This window comes from Sylvia atricapilla, chromosome 8 (assembly GCF_009819655.1).
Source record: "Sylvia atricapilla isolate bSylAtr1 chromosome 8, bSylAtr1.pri, whole genome shotgun sequence".
Taxonomy (NCBI): Eukaryota; Metazoa; Chordata; class Aves; order Passeriformes; family Sylviidae; genus Sylvia; species Sylvia atricapilla.
In genome coordinates this window covers 15,946,563-15,969,018 of record NC_089147.1, presented here as the reverse complement: position 1 = coordinate 15,969,018, position 22,456 = coordinate 15,946,563, and the positions used below count along the sequence as shown (strand labels likewise).

General features: G+C 35.9%; 1 protein-coding gene and 1 long non-coding RNA gene across 5 annotated transcripts in view; one reads left to right on the top strand and one right to left on the bottom strand.

The window, feature by feature from the left end:
• The window catches only part of IDE (insulin degrading enzyme), a 53,760-nt gene that overhangs the window by 2,081 nt on the left and 29,223 nt on the right, over positions 1-22,456 (top strand). For all 3 annotated transcript variants that reach the window (XM_066323816.1, XM_066323815.1, XM_066323814.1), the window contains exons 2-11: positions 6,197-6,381; positions 7,798-8,005; positions 8,821-8,990; positions 11,060-11,182; positions 12,507-12,619; positions 13,030-13,192; positions 13,618-13,710; positions 14,242-14,333; positions 15,862-15,942; positions 17,942-18,045. In XM_066323816.1, coding sequence (XP_066179913.1) covers positions 6,222-6,381; positions 7,798-8,005; positions 8,821-8,990; positions 11,060-11,182; positions 12,507-12,619; positions 13,030-13,192; positions 13,618-13,710; positions 14,242-14,333; positions 15,862-15,942; positions 17,942-18,045 — 1,307 coding nt within the window. In that variant the 5' untranslated portion in view covers positions 6,197-6,221. The remainder of the gene's footprint in view (positions 1-6,196; positions 6,382-7,797; positions 8,006-8,820; positions 8,991-11,059; positions 11,183-12,506; positions 12,620-13,029; positions 13,193-13,617; positions 13,711-14,241; positions 14,334-15,861; positions 15,943-17,941; positions 18,046-22,456) is intronic.
• LOC136364156 (uncharacterized) lies at positions 6,823-21,989 on the bottom strand. 2 transcript variants are annotated; one of them, XR_010744108.1, is made up of 3 exons: positions 21,900-21,989; positions 11,813-11,985; positions 6,823-7,397 (listed from the first exon to the last, which is right to left on the bottom strand). It is a non-coding gene; the product is annotated as an uncharacterized lncRNA (long non-coding RNA). The 2 variants fall into 2 exon arrangements; XR_010744107.1 differs by lacking the exon at positions 6,823-7,397 and adding an exon at positions 9,469-9,971.

Sequence of the window (22,456 nt, the reverse complement as noted above, 5' to 3'; positions counted from 1 at the left end):
AACTTATTTTGCACATGAATACAGAAGCACTCCCCTCCCCCGTTAGATCCAGAAGAAAGAGGGAAGGGGCAAGAAGTTCATTACGTCTGGTGTTTCATAGTACTGGAAGGTATTAGGTTCCTGGCTATAGGGGTCATTGCTGGTTATTGTAGAAGTAATTTACTAAAAATGCAGTCAGACTATTCGAGAAATGGCATCTGGGGTTGATATTTTTGATATAATTATTTTATTGTATTAAATGCTGTTGTGCTAGTAACTTTGGTGTGTTTGGTGTGTGCTAGTAACTTTGGTCTTTTAATAGCATAGAAAGCAAAAAGTTTGTAATAAAAGTCTAGAGAAATTGCTTTAATCAGTTTTTTGTCTGGTTGTGTATTTGTATATGTGTGATCTGTCAGTGAGTATCTTTGCTTTCAGCTTTTATAATGCCCATATGTTGCTAGAATATTCTTATTAGATAGCACTGTATGTATGTAATAAGGTGAGTTTTGATGGATCCTCTTTGAAAGTGGCTTTACTACAGCTTTCTACTGAAAAGTTGCCTTCTGCATCTTGTTTTTTAGAATGAGTCAGAACTATAGCATGCCTGAACAATTGATATGGAAAAGAACGCTGTAGAGCCGAGAGTTTATTTTTAATTTTAACAGTAGAACCAGAACTGAATTGTCCAAAATTGTAAAAACTAAACTCCAGAATAGGTGAACAGCCAGGACTTCCTTTGTTGGCTGACTCTTGTCAACTGCTCATTGTTATGGGTTTGTTGCGCATGTCAAAGCTCTAGTGTTAGATAAACAGTTGCTTTTAATGTGGGATTACAGTACTTTTAATGATTCAGAATTTTAAAGTTCTCTCTGTTTTTGTTGCTAGATCAGATTTTCTTGCCAGTTCTCTCATCTTTCTGTGAATTTCTTGTTGTTATGCAGTATAACTAAAGTTTTAGTCTCATCTTGTTTCTTGGGTTTGTTTTTTTTTAATTCAAATCTCACAAGTTTTTCTTTTTGAGGGTATAAGACAGATGGTAGCATAAAGCATTAAGTGAGTTGGCTCTACAAAGAGTTTTGGGCAATCTGATGTGCTACTTGCACATAAAACTTATGAAATACCCATCAAAACTCAGGATAAAGCACAGAGGTCTCTCCTGTAGCATCCAGTGTAACATTTGCCGTTGTGTGTGCAGGGACACCACCACAGCCCTGGGGTTGTGAAGCAAGCCCAGCAACTGTAGGGTGATGGAAGAAAAATGTCAGGGGGGAGGAAGAGAGGATGAGAGCCATTGGTCTGCAAGTATTCAGTGAATAAAGCAATTAATTGAATTAATGAGTACATTTCTTAAGAAAATGTGTAAAATATGCTTTGAAGCTGTTGGTCACGTAGCACAGAAACTAGTCTGATCAGTCATGTTCTTAACATGCTATTTGAAAATACTGCTGTAAGCCAAATTACTATACCAGAAATCGGTGAAAATTTTAATGGTACTATATTTTAATGACATCTAAATATTAAAACCAGATAATTTTCTGGTTTCCCCCTTCCCCAGGTCTTCCAAATAACCAAAGGCTTCAAAACAGTTTTGGAATTTTGTAAAATATTGAAGCAGAGAATTGTTAGGGAATTTGTTTTGGTTTTGGTGAATGCAGTTAGAGCTTGTTTACCTTGGAGGTTGTGTTTGGATGAATTGTTTGGGGCAATTTTTGAGGACATAGGAAAAGTAAGCTCAACTTATTTAGAGATTAAAAAAAACTTACTATCCTTCATTGGTCTGTGTAACATCAGATCGTGTAAGGTCCTTCCTTTTCGTTTGACTTTTTTACCCAGTGCGTTGGAAACTGTGGAGTAGTAGGACTGTAGATTTAGGGCAGTAAATTAGGTTTATGGTGTCTTGATTGTATATTCCATCTCATTTTGCCAGCACATCGCTGTTCTTCTCAGGCTAGTTACTCAGCTGGGGCCTGATCTCACATGTGAAAATACCAGGGCCCTTGTTTTTGCCAAGGTCACACGTGGTAAGGTCTCATTAATGCTACTGGTAATTCCTGTACACCGGTGTTGCACACCAGGTCTTCTGCTGTCACGTTGGCAGGGCAGCCTGTGGCAGACCAAGTTTTACTGCTGTGAACTAGAAGCTGCAGAAGCTGGACTCTGGGAAACAAGAGCATGGCAGGCATCTGCCCCGGCCACCATCGTTAGGAGGGAATTTTCTAAGTCAATTACAGACTTGGCAAAAAGCTGCACACTGAGGTTCTGAAAATGCTTTAATTGTAGCGAGACTTTAGAATTTCTTCAAAATGAACTGTTCAGAACAAAACCTCATAAATATTCATCATCTTCCAACTTGCCTGATTTGGCATGATTAGTTGTTCTTAATAACTTGAGAGCACTGATTAAATCATTGTGAGGCTTTGTAGTTGGATCTTTTGTGTATGAAGTAGTATGCTGAATTCCTGATGAGTTTAAAAGTGATAAAACATGCTAACATTTTGCGCAGTTTATCTTATGCAGTCTGTCTGCCTCTGCATGCAATCAGAATTATTTAGATCAGCATCAGGAATGTGCTGGGATCTCATACATTCTCTTGCTTCATGACAAGCAAATTCACACAAGATTGATGCTTTATGGATGTTGAATCATGAGGTATTTTAATCTCTAAGTGTCCAAAAGAATGATTGATGAATGTGTAACCTGAAAGAGTATGGATAGTCTCCTGAAGAATCCCTTTTGGTAGTGTTCACCTGAACTGATTTAACTTTCCTGCCCACAGTTAAGTCTTAAACGCCCCCCTCCAATTTTATTGTAATATACAGGTGATTAGAAATGTTAAGAGAGTAGGTAGATTCTTACTGGTAGATAATTCTACTGTTGTCGTGGTCAGAAGTAGGTGCAAGAGACAAAGAGGAGCAGTGCAGGGCTGTGCAAGAATGCAGATTTACTTGGTTGTTGCAAAGCCACGGGCTTGCAACTGAAGAAGTTCATAGGCTCCTCCAGAGTGCTCAGTTTGGTGCTGTCATCCCTGTAAGAGGTGAGAAAGCTCTGGCTGGTAGTTCTGCAGCACTGGGCCTCCTGCCAAAGCACACAGTACTTCTTTCACTCCACACGTTGGCATCTGGAGAAATCTTCATGTAGCCCAAGATGGATTAGTAAACAACACAGAGAACATGTTACCAATGGTAACTCCTTGCTGGACAGAAGGGAGGTTCTCACTCTGTGTAGGTTTCACTTCACTCTGGTAAATGGTAAGCAGTTAGTTGGCATAAAAACTTCGAAGAGACGTGAGCTTTAAGGCAACTGATAGAAAGCAAGCATCAAAACATGCTGAGATGGTAGCTTGCTTTTCATCTGGAGCGGACCTGTGTGCTAGCACTTGATTTCGGTATGTGCATACTATCATGACAAAAAAATCTTGAGAAGCACTTCAGAGTTTGTGCCTTGGGGGTCATATTTTTATTAGCTAGTCACATTCTTGCATTGAAGCAACCCTCAGGAGTTTCTGTTAATTGGTTTTCAAATATGGTAGTTTAATTGTTCAAACACTGGACTTAGATTTGACTACACAGGCTAATTTTTAATTAAAGTAACTTCACTAAAATAACTTGGAGAGATTAAAATAGTGAAGCAGAATCATATATCACTTAATCCCACTCTGTAATACTCTGTTTGCAGGTGAAACCTGGCATCCCCAGAGAGCCTTGCTGGTTCCAAGGGACTGCCTGCCTAGAAATGATTACAAAAATGAAACCTCAAAGAGTAGAATATAATTTCACTAGAAGTGCTGTAATTGAAAATTCACTCTTGCTTTTAACTGATACTTTTCTTGTACAAGTGAAGCAGTTTTGATGAGGAGGAAGAATATTTCCTATTCATTGAGTAGAGATGCTGTTCTCAGTTCAGACATCCCTATTCTTTTTTTCTTTCTACCTTTGTCATCTTTCCACCTGTAATTTTTGAGCCAGTGGAAGAATTTCCACTGCCACAGTAATGCTTCTTATTGTTCCTCCTATTTTGGCTTTATCGCATCTTTCTCTGTTGCTTCTGTTTTCTGAAAGCAGTATGGCAATATTTCTTTTAATGTTTTTGTTAGGCTCTTAGCTCTGCAGTAAATATAGCACCTTCTTTGTGGAAGAATTGTTTCACTACTGACCAGCAGCATCCAGTGCTCGCGGTAATGACAGTACAGCAAGTAGCTATAGCACATGGACTTGAGGAAAGCTTCTGAACATGGCTTTAGAAATTAAGCTACTTCTCAAAAAATAAGTACAAGACTTCTGGTTTTCTTTTTTTTTTTTTTTTTTTTTTTTTTTTGTCTGTGGTTAAAAGCAGTTCTGTTGTCAAAAAGTGATTTATAGGGTTTTAGGATTCTGGTGTGAAAGAATGGAATGTGGTATTTTTGTAAAGCAATTGCACTTATTAAAAGATGCACAGGAAAACAATCATACGAAGGAATGTTTAGTATTGGGTGTTACAGTTTACTTCTTAAGAAGACATAATGATATAAAAGTTCTCTCTAAAGTGAATTTTTTTCTTCTCACTTTTGTATTGTAATAACCTATCAGCAGGAGATCAGTACTTAAGCAGGAAGGTGTTGGTCTTGTCCTTTTGACGTATTTGCCTTCCAGGAGTATTGCATAGTTGATCAGCCCTTGCTTTTATTTGAGTTGTCTGGTACTGTGATTCACTTTACAGCAAAACAATCATAGGTAATCATGCAAACCCATTTGAAATTAGAGAATGTTGTATTCACAATGCCCATTGAAATACCAGTGAAGGTGGAGATACAAATTTCAGTCTTTGGTTTGAAGGCTTAATTACTGATGTCATCCTTTTGAAAATTGTAGGTTTTTCCTGTACTGGAATTTCACAACCAAGCTGGAAGTAGGCTATGAAGGAGGCCGAAGTAGGGAATCATAATAAAATGAAGTGGAGGTGTACAGCTTCACAAGACATCAATTGAAATCTCATAAGGTTTCATAGCTGTGTAATTTGATGAATCACATTGGAAAGATGAGTCATCTGAACAAACAGTAAAGTTCTGTGGCTTAGTGATGTGGTGTAGAAATAACAAGGAGATATCAGATGACAAGGAAATTGTATAACATGTAAAAAAAAAAACCACAACTCGAGTAGTTTATAGTATATATGTGTCTTCTGACAAGCAACTAATATCTTACTGAGAGAATGTTCTAGCTGAAAACCAAGGTGTTCATTAGCAGATATGGAATCAGGAGCTTAAGGGACGTCCTTGTTCTCCCACATAGTTAGATTTGTCAGTCCAACTAATGTGCAAGTGAAAAACAATTAAGAACAGTTTAGTTACTGGTTTTCATATATGAAAAGTATCTATTCCTACTTCAAAAATTTTACACAGTAGCTTAAATTTAGTAGAGTATTTCTTAAAACTCTGAACTTTGAACATGGAGGCACTTTTTAATTGTTAGCATGGTTTGTATTAGTGCTGTTGATGAAGAGAAAGAGATGTTGTGGTACTTGGAGTAATCTTCATATTTTAATGGTATCTGCATTTTTTTTGGTGGAAGAAGGCCCATAGATATTCCAAGCAGGATTAGCCTGAGCACAGGGTAAAATAGTGGATAAATGACCAGTGTAAGTGAGGGTGTACGCATTTAAATTTAAATTCATATTTCAGCTGCTGTTTAGTGATTACATTTGACTGCACTTTTGTTTTTTAAAGTATTTCATAGTGAGAAAACAATGTTTTACTAGTTTATATGTTTCCTTCTAAAAAGCATTGAACTGCACATTTTAGTCTGTTAGTAAAATTTTGTTTATTTGACTATCAGAGTTACAACACTCGTAATATAATCAACAATTCAGATACATGAAATACTTTCCTGAAGTTTGAAAGTATACTTGAGATAACAGCATATGCTTGTTTTATTTAATTTTTATCATAATTGAATAAGAGGATGACGTTTATTAAGTTTGGGTTGCTTAAACTGCAGTTAATGTGATACTTCAAGCATTTGATTAAGTGATCTGCATCTTTACTATGTTTCTTGGTCTTCAATGTTTCTTTTTTGTTTTAGCAGCAGTATCTTTCAGGATCTGAATTTTAGGCAAGTTCAGTGAATTTTGCACCTGATAGAACTTCTAGCTCTTGGTATTGCCCTGTATTGTCTAACCTAATATTAAAGTATTAGCAAGGCTTAAGTGAAAATAATAAGAAATTTCTTCTGTTTTCTTTAAGGTTTCTGAAGGAGACAAACAACAAAATGAACAATCCAGCTATTAAGAGAATAACAAATGAAATTATCAAATCACCTGAGGATAAACGAGAATATCGTGGACTGGAACTGGCAAATGGCATTAAAGCTCTTCTCATTAGTGACCCCACCACAGATAAGTCCTCAGCAGCACTTGATGTCCACATAGGTATTCAATTCATATTGTGTTCATTATGTCATTAATAAAAATGCTTCAGGTTTTGGTATCTTGATGCACATAAACTGACAGGAATGGTATGCAGTTGGCAGCCTAGCCTTTTATTGTAATTTATAGTTTATTTAATTCTTTGACACATCACGTTGAAAATTACTAGAGCTAAATGCTGTTATTGTCTTTTGTGTTTACTCAAGTGTAGCTCAGTCAGTTGAAAGACTGCTTTTAACCATTAAGCTTCATGTTATGAAAGATGTTTTGTAAGCAGAAAAGGGGAGGGTGCATGTGGAATTATTTCAGACAGCTCCATCTGTCATGTCAGACTTTCCTTTTTTTTTTTTTTTTTTCATGCTAAGTTGTTGATGTGTAGAGGTGAGAAAATGCTGTAGTGCTAGAGAAGTTAGAGGGGCACTCCCTGACTTCAGTGGTGCTTATGTGTGCAAATAGAAATATGGGAAATAGGAGGGGAAGGCAATTACTTTGACTCTTTGGAATATTGGAAATCTTTTCTTATATCTGAGGTATATCTCAAGCTTCTGTAGTTTTTAATTTGGTTGTAGAGTACAATGATTCATGTGTGCATAACCTAAACACCCTCTTGCCATGTTTGTAGTTGAGAGCTTCTGCTGCTGTTTGTTCTGTTGGGGCAGAAGTGGTAGAGGGACTTCAAAAGCTTCTGGTCTTTTTTTGTTATGGGGGTGGCTGTCCCAGATCATTATCTAGTTCAGAGCATCCTGAATGTGATTTTGTTTAGGTCCTGTGACAGTGATAGCCAACTGCAGCATCCAGTTCCTGCCCCTGTGCTGAGGAGATGTATCTGTGGCCTTCATCTCCGTTCTCCCATTGCACATTGCTGGACACTCTGAGGCAGGACTACCACTCTCAAACGTCTGCCTTTCTGTCTTCCATTATTCCAAATCATTCTTGTCTTTTAATCTGTTTTCCTTCACACCTACTAGCTGGTCATCCATAGCTGCTTGTGTTCAAGCAAGTACAGGTCATCACTCATCCTATAAACCATAGGATAAATACCTCTTTAATTATGGTTGGCAATTGCTGCCTCTTAACACAATGCATTTATTAAAGTCAAGGTATAGATTTCAGAACAGTGTGATTTGCCAGGTCTTTACAGATTATGAGTCATGGACTTCAATTGAAAATCATCTGTATAAGGAAGTGCAAGCTGATCTGGAGAGGCAGTTTGAGACACTAATTGGTTCAGTTACTAATTTTAATTTTTTAAATATTTTTTGAAGATTAAGTTTAGTTGACTGTAGTTACACAAGTATCTTCTTACAGCCACGAAATGGATATAATTGCTTGAAGCAACACATTATAATATAGGGTACTTTAATAGACTTAATGGTTTACTTTTTATGAATGGTTACATGAAATTTTTCCTCTTTGCAGGGTCCTTGTCTGATCCCCCCAACATTGCTGGGCTTAGTCATTTTTGCGAGCATATGTTGTTCCTGGGAACCAAGAAATATCCAAAAGAAAATGAGTACAGCCAATTTCTAAGTGAGCATGCCGGGAGCTCAAATGCTTTCACGAGTGGTGAACATACCAACTATTACTTTGATGTGTCACATGAACATCTAGAAGGTGCACTGGACAGGTAAACACATTTTTTAGTATTTCAATTTTTGTTACAGAGGTTCTACTTGAATTTATTAGTGTAAAAGTTTTTTGATACTTCTATCATTATAATATTAAAAAAGGTAAAAACCATCTTTTGTTAAAATTGATAACCAGATATTTTTCAGTTTGAAAGTCTTACTCAGATTCTTTTAATCTAGGGGAGTTCTTCATCGAGACAGAATTTTTGAAGTTTAAATGTTGTGTTTTCACTGAATATTTTTGGAAATGTGGGGCACAGAATATGATCATGAATTTACACGTTGTGCAGATACTGAGATGGTGCAATCAAATGCTGTGCTTCCCATGGGATCCATATTGACAGCAAAACAAGGCTGAAGTCTAGAAATATTTAAGGATGCTCTAAGTAGAGGGAACTTGTTGAAATCTCAGTGTTTTGTGGGAGGGGACAGAGATTGAAAGGTGTGTAGTCAGTGAGGTAGAGTGAGTTTTCTCTTTGGCTTCTCCCTGGATGTCTGACAAGACTTATTTGATTGGAGAAATTAAGAGCCTCTTGCAGCTAAACCTCAGAGTTGGAGAAATTTTTACTGTGGGAATTGTGATGTAAGGCCTCTGATTCTTGTACTACCTTGTATGTTGAGCATGTTGTCTGCATTTATAAACAACGAAATTGAGAAATAAGGATACTAAATAATTTTCAAAATGTATGGAACTCATAAGTTCTGCATTAAAAAATAATGTATTCAGCTGTTTTCAGGAGGTACCAAGCTTTACACTTCTCTGTTACAGTTTATGCACAGTGCTCTTGACTTCAACTAAATTTTTTCTCTTTAGATTTGCCCAGTTTTTCCTGTGCCCCCTGTTTGATGAAAGTTGCAAAGATAGGGAAGTGAATGCTGTTGATTCTGAGCATGAGAAGAATCTGATGAACGATGCCTGGAGGTTGTTTCAATTGGAGAAGGCTACTGGAAACCCCAACCATCCCTTCAGTAAATTTGGAACAGGTTTGTCAGAATGTTCCAGTGGAGTTCTGTATAACATACATAGTATTATTATTTATATAAAATTGCTAAAGACAGACTAACAATTTTCTTGTTTTCCTCTCCATGCATGTTTATTATGGTGCTTTATCACATTTTTCATGTCATAGTCTAAACAGAGCTAGACAATAGCATAGGAAAAAGAGAGATCCAAGACTTTGACTACAGTGATGAAGCAATTACTGCAGCGAGTGCTGTTTTCCAGTTACTGGATTTGTCATAATTTGGTACTGTTAAGTCTTTGTGTATAACAAAGTGAACAAATTTTGTTTAAATTGTTGTTAGCCACAATTCTTTTTGTTATTTATTATTGCATTTAGACTAGATGACAGCGACTAGGTCAGATCAGAAAGATCAGCAAAATACTGTGAAAATTACTGAGTAGGAGTATAGAAACAAAATCTGAACCATAGAGCACAACAGTAGGAGACAGACAAAATGATCTTGGACAAATCCCAATCCTATGGCTGTATTTTTGTTTTTTGTTCAGGCGAAAGTACTCACAGAATGCTTAGCACCAATTTAAAATAAACACCACAAAACCTCAATTCAAAAAGCATTAAAGTTACAATACCATAGTTCTGGACAGAGCCACAAATGCTTAATGCTTTGGTAGAAGTTTAAATGTTGGGTGGTTTTTTTGATGCGCATTATTTTCTACGTGAATTCCATTTTGAAACCTTCAAAGTAACAGGATTGCACTGTTTAATCATTGAGTATAATGTTCTCAAAAATGTGTTTTGTGGATGGGTCAGTTTGCTTTATGAATAATTGACTCAAATATTTCGTACAGTAGGATGATGGGAGAGCAGATAATGGGCTTTAAGGTAGTGGTTTCTTCCACTGTCTCTAAAAAGACAAGATGGGCCTTTACATCTCTTGATGGAGAGCATATTTATGGGTCTGGTATCCACCTGCCACAAGAGCAGGTATTGCTCTGTTGACCTGCAAAGACAGACAGGCTGTCTGTAAAAGTGAAAATGTAACTCCATTCTCCAAACAGGTAAATTTTAAAATAATGCCTTGGGCATTATTCAGGCAGGTGTTCAAAGTACATTCTGTAATCTCTGTTATTGAAGACATGATTGAATCTTTATGTAGCACACAGAAAACATAAGTGGAAATTGCAGAAATAGTTTTGTACAGTTTAAGAAGGTTGTCTAGCTCACACAAGTGAAATGTTTTCTTGGGAAGAATACCCAAATTGTGCTCAAATTCAAAAGTAATAGTCATATTCCTATTCTGAAATTAAATTACAGCACATAGCCTTCTAGTAGGTATGACTTTGCAGAAATAGGGCTAAGCTTTGATGGGTTTTATTTACCCAAAGAGATGACAACTGCGATGCATTTGGCATCCTTTCTGTTTCCTTTGGATCAGCTGAGATGATGTTAATCCAGCAGAGTACGGGAATTACTCCATTTGATGCTTCAGATCACTCCTCATTGCTGTGCACCCTGTTTGGTCAGCAAACCTATTATTCCTTGTCTGTCCATAGAAATGCACCTTCCAGTTTTTTTTTTAAGGGTGTGCATTTTTCCCCAGATATCCTTCACTGATGTCCCCAAATTAATGCTTGTGATAGTGATTCTTCTCCATCATTACCCTCAGTGTCAAGTAATTTTCCAGGCACTTCTGCACTGGCTAGTGTCCATTTTTCTACATCTGTAAGGTGTCTTCTGGCTGCTGCTTCCTAATGTCCTCCACTACTGTAACAGCACAGTTACTGACTGAAGCTTTAACTGTATTTTATTTTAACTTATCTGTTGATGCTGTGGGAGTAAACAGAGTAGGTTGTCTAGAACTTCACCATTTAATTTGTCTCCAGATGGTGAGGAATATAGACAAAATATAAAAAACATAAGACAGTATTGATCCAGTCTTCTTATTATGTATATTGATTATTTTTAAAATTACTACCCATCCAAAGGAAAAGCAGACTGATTAGTTGATATATTTCTTTTTGATCTGTAAGTTCATAAACATTAAACATTGTTAAGCATCAAATCTTATTAATTGCTTTTATGTTACAGGGAACAAATTCACTCTGGAAACTAGACCAACTCAAGAAGGAATAGATGTAAGGCAAGAGCTACTGAAGTTCCATTCTACTTACTATTCATCAAATTTAATGGCTATTTGTGTTTTAGGAAGAGGTGAGTTTGTTCTGTTGGTTGATTAAGACTTTATGTATATGCTTGAAACAGAAAAATGGAGCCTCCAACTGCTTAGAACCTTCGACAGCTGAGACGATGTTTTATGTAGGTTTGCCAAAAGCTTAATAATAGTGTGTTAAAAACTGCTGTTTGAAAATGCACTGGCAGACTGGTATTTGTCTGGTGTTTCACAGTAATGCTCGCATGGTGAGTATGGATGGAGGAAAATGAGCTTTTTATCTCATCAAAATGATGTTCACTGAGGACCTGTACATGGAAACTTTTTCAGTAAGAATCACCTTGGCAACTGTAAATCTGTACTAAAGAAAGCTGTCCCTGCAAGATTAAATGAATGTTTATTTTGCTAATATGCACAAAACCTGATGGGTTTTGATAGAATAGCATGCAGTTCACAAAATTCTACTATAATGAACCCTATATCTAGAACCCTGTTTTGTTAGTCTTTTTCCCCTGCACAGTTCTGTTAGTGTAGTGTAGGAGCATGCATATATTGGGCAGGAAAGATTCTACTTTATACTTTGAGACGTCCAAGAAACTGATGTTTTGTTTCTTCCAATGCCCACTCTTGGAAGTCTTTCACTAAACAACTGTCAGAAGAATCTTTCTTACCTTATGCTTATTTTGAGAAGTGCTCCAAAATGCATTTCTTGAGGCAGAAGGTAACTTGGGAGGCAGAATTTCAACAGAAATTGTCTAGGTCAGTTTAGGTGAGTTAATGCACATCATCATATTCTTTCTGCAAAAGGTCCTCTCTCATTCTTTCAAGGTACTGCAGTCACAGACTGAAATTAGAAAGGATGTAAAATTAGAAGGGCTTGAACAGATCACACGTGTGTGTGTTTTGGGTGCTAAGGACAGACCTGGCTCACAATATACCTGAAGTACTGAACATGAGCTGAGGCTAAAGAAAATTCAAGTTTTGGCTAAGCTGCTTTCACTCTAGAAAATTTGCAGCTGTAATTCTGTGTCCCTTAAACTTTTTGTAAAATGTTTATTTTTGTAAGTGTTCAGTATCTTAAGTATCTTTCTAGCTTAGTTTAATCTGTGACATGTAAAGATAACATTTTCAGTTACAGGATTTATTTTAATCATGATTGAAGCCTTCCTTCAACAAGCGTACTGCTTCTAGCATGTTACAGTTCAAAATTTAAATATGATTTTTTTCTCTGAAATTAAAGATCATAACACCATTAAAGCTACTTTTCTGTATAATTCATGACTCTCCCAAACAATATTAAAAAAAAAAAGTTTGTCAGAATCCTTATATAATGACTGTGTTTTTCCTAATGTTTCTTTATTCTAGAGTCCTTGGATGAGCTGACTTGCTTAGTGGTAAAGTTATTTTCAGAAGTAGAGAATAAAAATGTCCCTATACCAGAGTTTCCTGAACATCCTTTCCAAGAAGAGCACCTCCGGGTACGTACAGAGATACGTCTTCCATCCCGAGTGTATATTTCAAGGGTTATTTTTTATGTTTCAGTAACACATTGTGCACTGCACTACTCTCTTATCAATGTCCCTATTAAGTTCCATATTTTATTGATTTCCCACCCACTTTTCCATGCTGAGTATAGTTTTGTATAGTTTATAGTAAAGGTTGCACATTTGATTGTAGCTGTAAGCAACCGTGCGATAATTAATTTTCTTTGTTGGTATCATGAATGGCTGAAGTGTTGCCGTAAGTTTTAGATATTTTTGAGATTTGGGAGATGTGCTTGTGATGTGTATGTGTGTAAAGGCAACATGGTATATGCTCCTGACATGAGTACAGTAAATGAGTTTCCCTTTGATTATGGGTCTTCTTTTTTTTTTTTTTTTTCCCTCAGCAACTTTACAAAGTGGTACCCATTAAGGACATTAGAAATCTTTATGTCACATTTCCTATACCAGACCTTCAGAAGTACTATAAATCAAACCCTGGCCATTACCTTGGCCATCTGATTGGGCATGAAGGCCCGGGGAGTCTTCTATCAGAGCTTAAAGCCAAAGGTAAGTCCTTTAAGGGTAGAGAATGTTTGATCAGACAGGTTTTTTTAAGTTTAGTTATGTTTCACTTCAAATAGACATCTATATGTTAAAGCCTTTGTCTGTTTGTCAGGACCCTTAGTGTCTGGAAGATTATGATGATGGACATTTTGCTCTTTTACTTTATATCATTCTGTTCCAAACAGAAGTAAATTATCCATTAACCAAATGATGCTGAGTTTGTCATATCACTCTGAGTACAAATTCAGATAGATCTGACTTGTGTTATGTTTAATTTGCACTGTTGCTGTAGGCATTAAGGAAGTAAAGGAAAACATGTAAATTAATCAAAATGGGTTTCTAAAAAATTAAATTGCCAAAGCATGCAAAAAGTTGCATAAATTGTTATAGATTTGTTTATGTAATATAGTTTCTTTTTAATGACATAGGATGGGTAAATACTCTTGTCGGAGGCCAGAAGGAAGGTGCTAGAGGTTTCATGTTTTTCATCATTAACGTGGACTTGACAGAAGAAGGGCTTTGTAAGTGAAGCACTGTGTCTGTATTCTGTGTTATTGCCAATGTGATGGTTTTGTGTTTGTATCTGAAGAGACTAATTGTTATTATGGCTTGAAAGCCAGTTTGTTTTAGTTAACTTGTTGTTATTCTGTGTTTTCCTCTAAGTATGCTGACACACTTCACTTAACAAAAGAAATCAACTTACTTAAGGTTATATTAAATTAGTTAATTAAATACCTTAAATAAACTACTTTAAAAGAAGAGCTGTGGGCTACTTATTCATACTATTTAGACCTGCGTTAAATTATATTGTAAATCAGTATTTTTACATAAAGACATGTTCAGTGCAGTTCTTGGAATTAGCTTGGGATATGAACACTTAACTTAAAATCATGTCTGAGAAAAGCAAGTTTTAACTTTGTTGGTAGGATTGCAGATGTACTTAAGGATCATAATGTATCGAAGTGTAGTTAAAAATAAAACTGTATTTGTGTTCATTAAATTTCTTCTCTGTGCAGAACTGAGTGAATTATTAAGTATTTTTTTCTTTTTAGTGCATGTTGAAGATATTATTTTGCACATGTTTCAATATATTCAAAAGCTACGTACAGAAGGGCCTCAAGAGTGGGTTTTCCAAGAGTGCAAGGTAGGTAACTGGGGCTGCACCGTATGTGGTGGCATCAGCAGCTCTTGTCTTTTTGCAAACTTCTTTTATTATTAGATTATTTGACCCGGTAACTAGCATTTAATAATCACATGGTAATTAGGTTCATTAATTTTTAGGATGGAACATGACACAAATGACAAGTGCATTCAGTGGGAGCGTAATACAGGTGGGAAATGCTCTTATAGAGCTGGAAGTCACAGTAGCATAATGGACGTGAAAGAAGAACGATCTTGCTCTGTCCACAAGGATTTTACATAACTTTGCTTAGTCTTCACTGAAAAAGGGGGAAAAAATTTACTGTGAGGAGTAACAGTGAACTGGAAATTAAAAGGGCTGCTATTCTGCCTCTCCCTTCTTTCATGTGTCAAATTGTATAGTTGAGATTGTAAAGGCAAGAGGCCATTGAATCTGCTGTTTGTTACCCTCATCTTTTAGAAGAGGATAGTTCTTTCACAAGCCTGGATAGTTCTGTGTCCACAGAGCAAAAATGTGAAGTGTCCTATTAGATGGCGCTGCTCTTCTCAGTGTCAGTGTGAAGCAAACCCAGTTTTATTTATATATGTAGTCTCATTGGTTCAGTACATGTGCTTGGGTAGAGATTTCTTTTCTTATCTCAGCTTTGTTTGATCCAAACTGTTGAGTCTCTCTGAAAGTAGAAATTGTGCATCTGGATTAGCTTTGTCTCATACACTTTGACACTGTATACCTTTGAAAGTAGTCTGAGGTCTTGTTATCCTCTGCTAAAAGTCCCAATGGATTTGTTTCACTGACAGAGTAAGCAAATACAGGGTTTGGAAAAGGTAGTTCCATCTTTCTGTATCATCCCTGTGCTTTGCCTTGCTCCTCTTCTCTTAGCCCCAGCACTGCTGAGGCCTTGGGGTGAGTCAGAGAGCTGGCAAACTAGTATGAAAAGAGCCTTTCTGAGTTTACTTTCAGCTGAATTGTTGAGTTAATCAGTCTCTCTGCATGGTTTCATGGAAGGGTGGACTGTTCTTTTCATTGGCTTAAAAATCAGATCTCTCTAATTCACCCTTGCCATTGTATCTTAAGAATGATGTGTTTTATTTCTATGGCTGAGACAGCAAGAAGAAACACACATTTTCTGTCTCTAAACGTACTCTTGGCTGACTGAACAAAAGGGGGGAAAAGGAAAAGAGAGGCTTCAGTTCGTTAACATACGACAGGCATTGCACTGGAACAGTGTGTACTGGTTGGATCAGAGTTGGTGTGTTTCCAAATTAGCAGGAAATTTCAATATATGAGAGATGAGGCTGTGTGAAAATGACTTACAAGACGTGTGTAACACTTCATATTATGAGACTATCACAAATTGCTTGTGAGTTTGATGCAGCTTCAATATTACTGAAAACTTATGTTGTCTGCTGCAAAATGGATACAGCAAAAGTACTTCCTTTTCTTTCATTATAAAAAGGAATTAAGTATCCAGTAATTATTTTAAAATAGGTTTTCATATATGCTCTTTAATCATTCATATATTGTTTTGTAGGATCTAAATGCTGTGGCATTCAGATTTAAAGATAAGGAACGACCACGAGGTTACACATCGAAGCTTGGAGGAATGTTGCATGTAAGTGGAGGGGATTGTTTTTGTTTGATTGTTGTTTCTTCTAATAATAATTTAACAGTGTGTTTGATTATCCACTTAATAAATACAGGCATATGTGAAGGTCCTTTGCACTTCTTGTATGCTGCATGGGCCTTAGTTTTGGCAGTCAGTAAGTCACATTTTGTTCACTCCACTGTTTTATACTTCTGTACTTGGTAGAACTGATTGTACGGTAAGTGGAGGTGCTATTTGATCTGTTTCAGTGTTTCTTAGGACATAGGTACCTTGCCATTGTGTTTGTCTGGTAGCTGGGTGTTCTCTAGGGAAATATTGGACAAATAATATTTTATCATAATGTGTTCCTTAGTTCATAGTGTTGAAATCTGGCAGTAAGCAGATACGTCTGTATTAAGATTGCAAATCACAAATGCAGGACTTTATTGATGTGATTGCATATTGGTACTGAAAGAATCATCATGTAGCTTTTACTTGGTCTTTAGTACTTCTTGCAGATTCCCTCATTTTGTGCTAATGAGAGATTTAGGGTGTTTACTGATTTTTTTTGGTCTAGTGAAATTATGCAGTTTTTATACACTGCAGCCATTCTTCATTGCATAGCTAATGTCAGCATCTATTCAGAGAAATTTTTGGTGTCTTTGCAGGAATTACTGGTTGTAGACCTTTAATCAATAAAGTCTAAAATGAATCTTAGTTTTCAGATTTTCTTTCTGTTTTCTAAAAAGCATTAGACTTAGCTGAAAACATGTAAATGGATATTTAAAGAGCTCCTGCTTGACATGCTGTCTCTTGCTGTTGTTCTGTTAAGTGCTTAAAATCTCTAACAAATGGTCATCTGACTTTTGAAACAGTCTTTCAGTGCCTTCTATTTATTGGATCATTTCTGATTACAATTGCTGTCTCAAAAAATCAGGCCAGGAAGTTGCCAGCAGTGTTCCAAAGAGCAGGGTATTGAATCAGGACTCTTTTTTTTTTAAACTGTTTTTCTTTTGCTTTGCTTTGCAGTATGAATGGTAATCTTCTGCTTTAGTAGTTAAATGGGCATCACATTCTGGATCTTTAGCATTCACATTAGAATTTTTAATAACATAGGTTTGGTTCATTATCCTGGATTTCCATCCCTCACCACCTTTCTCTTTTCCAAAATCCTTTTTGTGACTTACTCTCTGTTCTGGAAGTCATTCCACTGTAGTTTTTTTGTATAATGTAGATAATTCACAAAGCCGTTTTGTAATAATTCTGGTTGAAAAAAGTACACTTGTATGGCAAAGTGCAAGTACTCGGTGCTTATGCCAACTGGTGATTTTCCCTTGGTAAACAGGTGTTTATCAAGAAAGTGTTCCTGTCAACCACATTAATAATTTCCAGATGAATTTTAGCTTTATTTTTTTTTTCCTGAAGTTGCCATGTACCTTAAGAGATTTTCAGTTTTATCCTAAACAAAAAATGTTAGCATTAAAAGTCTTTAAATTTTTATTATGCTTTTGGATATTGAAATATAATTTCCTCTAACTTATTGTAAATAAGAATTATTAGAGACTTCTAAAAACACCTAGGGTTTTTGTTTCTTTGTTTTAATTTGCTTATTTATGTTTTGTTTTCCCCAAATGCACTCTAGTATTTGGTATTCTTTTATCTTCAGAAATATCCTGCAGGGGTCAGCATTTACCATGTTATTTTTACTTTAATCAAAATACCATTTAAAGGTGGGTGACTTTAATATTGAGACATAAAATATTTTAAGAGAGAGGTATGGTAAATATGCAGTATTTAAAATTGCCTAATACTTGAAAAACATGATTGCGTAGTTAGAATGTTACTCCCTCTTGTTTAGTTTTAAGAAAGATTTTAAAACATCCTGCACAATCCTAATTTGAAATTACCTAAGTAATACAAATGTAGTGACCAGAAGTGCTTGCTTTGGTTTCCTCTACTGAGCCATAGCTTTTTCATGCTTAGTTTTGTTTAATTCATCTACATATTCCTCCGCTTTGTTTTTTAGTATTATCCTATAGAAGAAGTATTGGCTGCCGAATATTTGCTTGAAGAATTCAGGCCTGATTTAATAGAGATGGTGCTGGATAAATTGAGACCAGAAAATGTTCGGTAAGTTAAACTGTATTTTGACACAAACATTATAAGAAAGCAAATGAACTAATGGAAACACAAAATCTTAGGTATCTCTTGCAGCTCCAAAGTAAATGTGATTGAAAAATCTTCACTATGCTTCTTTGTATGAGAAGGTCTTAGATATATGCTAATTTGTTTCCAAAGGTTGATGTATTTCAAATAATTATTGGATAAAGTCAGGTAAACTTGAATTATGAACTGTGTTTGCAAATGTCATGGGGTTCTGGTGTTTCCAGGGATGTGCAAGTAAAGATAGAATAAATGGAGTTGCCTATATCAGTAACAGTAGTTGCCATAGTAATTAATGCCCTTTAAAGAAGGGCCTATATCTCTGTGTGTGGGTGTGCATCTGTATGTAATCTGTGTGGGATACTTCAACTGAAGCTTGACTATGTCAAGAGATCATATTTTGAACAAACAATACTTGAATGAAAATCTCCAGTTCTCTTTCTTAAAGTATTTAATACTTCTCTATTTTGAATGTATTTTCATGTTACTCTACCACCCAAGTTCTTGAAAATTTGACACTTCTAACATGTAATCACCGTTTTTAGTGATTAGCATAGAGAATGTGTAATTACTTGCTCTCTGTACAAAGCTTAACCACATTCCACATGAATGTGAACGTTTAACTGGTTTTAGAGTTGTTTACAAGCAATAGGTAAACCTGAGCTGATGTGATTCAGTAAAGAAGCTGCAGGTGTCAATGAGATCTGATGTCTATTATAGCTTCACACAGTTTTGAGGTGTCACTCTTAGCATTGCAAGAAAATAGTCAATATTATGATTTATAATGTAAATTGAGTGTTTGTTACTACCCAGAGAACTTCCAACGCGTCTTCTTACTCAAGGATTAAAAAATTGCTGGAGGAAATTAATACAGGTACACACAAGCATAGATTGTTTATCTTGTCAGATGCCGTTGGATGCTACAGACTACTCACCACTTTTCTGTGTTACTCCTATTGCTGGCTGTGCCAGTCTTTTGACATTCTTTCCAGCTGTCAGTACTTCAGCATAAGATAGCCATTATGAACCTACTTCAGAAGTTGTTAGTCTGAGAAAGGAAAGTGTAGAGAATACTGGTAGAGGGAGAAAATGCAAGTCTATAGAATGCGGCCAGAAGCATAAGAAAGTGGTGATGGTTTTTAGAAGAATGTAGTGTGGTTTTTCAGCTACATAGCAAACATCTATTTCACAATGTTCTCGTCCTGTAGGTAATGTAGGCCTACATCTGCACTTTGCAATTCTGCATTCCTCTTTGTCTGTTGCTGGAATAAAGGGCGGGTCAGACAAGAAAAAAACAAGATGAGCAAGAATCTAATTAAAGAGGAAAAAGTAATTCTAAAAAGATACAGAATTTAGGTGTAGCATGCTTGAAACATTAGTAAACAAAGAAGATAATACCTTTCTCTGTTATGTGTCTTCATATAGTAGTTTTGTCGGGTTACATCAGTCTTCTCCCATTTGACAAAGTGACTTCTGGTAAATGGGCATTTTCTCTACACTTGGTAATTGTGGATTAATTTGAAATAAAAGCTAGATCTTTTTTCAAGATGAAATATATCTAGAACAGAGATGAGCTGGAGATGAGCTTCAGTATATTAATCAACTAATAATAGTTTGATCCTTCAGATAATGGAGATAGGTGTTTCAGAATTGGTCATTAGTAACCTCTGTGGGTCTCTGTAATTGTGGGCTTTAGATGTCATGTATCTCACCTTGCGTTTTTTCTAGCTGGTGCTTTTTGGATGCTGGATGTTATGTTCAATCTTCCTTCAGGACTAATTATGTTGTCTCTTCACCTTACCTGACTTAAGAAATAAGTGTCATTTAATAGATGAAGAAATGTGTCATTTTAATTTTTTTTATTAAAAGGGTGCTAAATATTGGGAGAAAAAAAGGACTTTCAGAACTGGAGTAAACCTGGTTTTATAAACCTGGTTTATTCTTCAGTTAACTGTTAAAGAAATTTTATATTGTCTTTGTTGCAGGCATTTTAGTAGGGCTTCAGTATAATAAATACAAGCAGGTTACTTCTCTGAAGTTGAAGTGCCCACAGCTCTGCTGACAGCTGTCCCACTAAGGCATAAGTGTAAATACGTAGGAACTAGAGACTGTCCAGAGACTGATTAAATGCAGGCAAATTCAGCAAAGCAGTGCTATTCTAACATGGATGGAATGAGGCCTGCAGGAGGTCTGTAATGATGTAGCAGCAGGCCTGCTTTGAGTTTGGGTCAGAGTAATGGGAACTGTATTGCTTATTATGTGTGGACTGAGATGGTGTTTGTACTTGCCACAAAAACTGTACATTCACATCTTAGTTCTCTCCGTGTTCAGACTGTTTGTGTTCTCAAGAATATAACTTACAAAAAGAAATGCAAAACATCGATCCAAATTTCGAGTTCTCAAATGTCATGTTGCTTTTTCCTACTGCCCTAGATAATACCTTTTTTCAGTGTAGGCTAAAAAGTTATGGTTATACTTCTGTGTGCTTTCTGCAGTGATACTGGAAGTTGATTTTTCTTGGATTTAAAAGTATAAGTCAGTTGAGTAGGAATTAAATTTTTATTTGGTGCATCAGATGTTTAAGGCCTGAGCTAATCAGACTTTCTTTCACTTGACTGAAAGGAAATACTCATTTGTGTATAGCACTAAATTCCTTTTAGATACATTTTAAGCATATATCCTGTGAAATTAGAAGTAGAAAGAAATGAACTGCAATTTTAAAAAATCTTTTACTTAACCAAGATACTTGGAAGTATAGTATAATATAACAGGAAATACAATTTTATAGTACTTCTTATTTTAAATTGTTGACAGGATACATTATCTTGGGAAGGGGAAACAAGTATTACTAAAAGTGATTTCATGGTACATTACAAAGATTCAAGAAAGCCACTGTGGATTTTATTTTTAGTGGGCTCTCTTGAAAGAATGAGTTGAGATTACGAATGTTAATAGAAGGGTCCCTTTGTGTTACACTTTTTAAAATTGCACCTGTATCTATGTGAATTTAATGAATTAGCAATTCAGTAGCCTGCTCCCTTATTTTGTCTTTCCTTGAGCAATTTTGTATGCTAATAAAAAAACTGTGTGAACATCTGTTTTAAATATCTCTATTGTTTGGTTATCCACCATTTATTGTATGTATGCTCATATTTACGTTTCTGTTCTCCCTTTTTATCATAGAAATATGTGCCACATCTTAACTTGGCCTGTTTGGCATTGTTTTCTTGTTTTTATTGATTTTTTTTTCCATTTTGTGTCTTCCATGCATTCTGTCTTGAGGTGGTTTAGTTGGCATTGGTTTAAATTTTTTTCTTTGTATTGTGGTCTTGTTCATCATTTCTTTTTCCTTCATTCACTTATACTAAGGACCTCTTGGCATAGCTATATTGTAGTAACTGCATTCAGTGTCTTTTTCAGAAGTATAGTTTTTCAGCTATTATTTTCTTAACAAACTTTGAGTTTAAAAAGTATGAAAAAAAATTCATACTCACAGATTGTAGGAAGTATGCATGTGCTTCCATTTGACTGAGCCATAACAGAAAGTGTTCATATTCCCCTCCCACCCACACACACTACTTGTTGCATTTAGTGCCTTAATTTCCCTAAGAGAGAAACTTTCAAAAATATAAGTATCATTTTTACTTGTTCGAACTGTATTGGGTTTTACCAGCCATCTGTGAAGATAAGGGAATAGACTTGGCATGTGTCACAATCTTAGCTGAAAAATGTAATTTTCCTATCATTTCCAAAGCATTTTTTCCCCTTCAACATCTGCAGAATAAATGCTCTTACTAAAATTTAAGAAGATAGTGACTCACCAGATTAAGCAGCTAAAGAACATTCTCCCCTGGATAGTAAGTGGGCTTTTTTCATCTCTTGGTAGCAGAAGTGCAGCACTAGTACTTTCCTAGAGGGAAGAAAAATAAAATGAATTCCAAAAATGTTGATAGAGAAATTTCTACCTACTGGAATTTCACAGACTCTAAACAAAGTTCTCTCAGTGCAGTTGGTGATCCTCACCCTGAAGATAAACATGCTAGAAATGTGTGTTTGTTTTTTTGATCTGAGCAACAATTTCTAAAATCATAATTTGTTCACTTATTTCCTCCCACAAATCCTGGGTAGCAACTTAGTTTTACTGAACCCTACGAAATAACTTTTGCTTCTGCAGTGATCAGAGTGCTGCACCCCAGCAGCATCTGTGCGTGTAGTTTCCCCTTCTCTGGTTTCTGAGGATTTGGATGTGAGGGGCTTTGAGTAGTGTGTGTTGCCTCACATCAGTTTTACTGATGTTTGTGAGGGAATTTAAGAATAAATGTAGGCTCTTGTTATTTTTGTCTCAGGCATGTTGTGTTATGCATTTGAGATAAAAGTA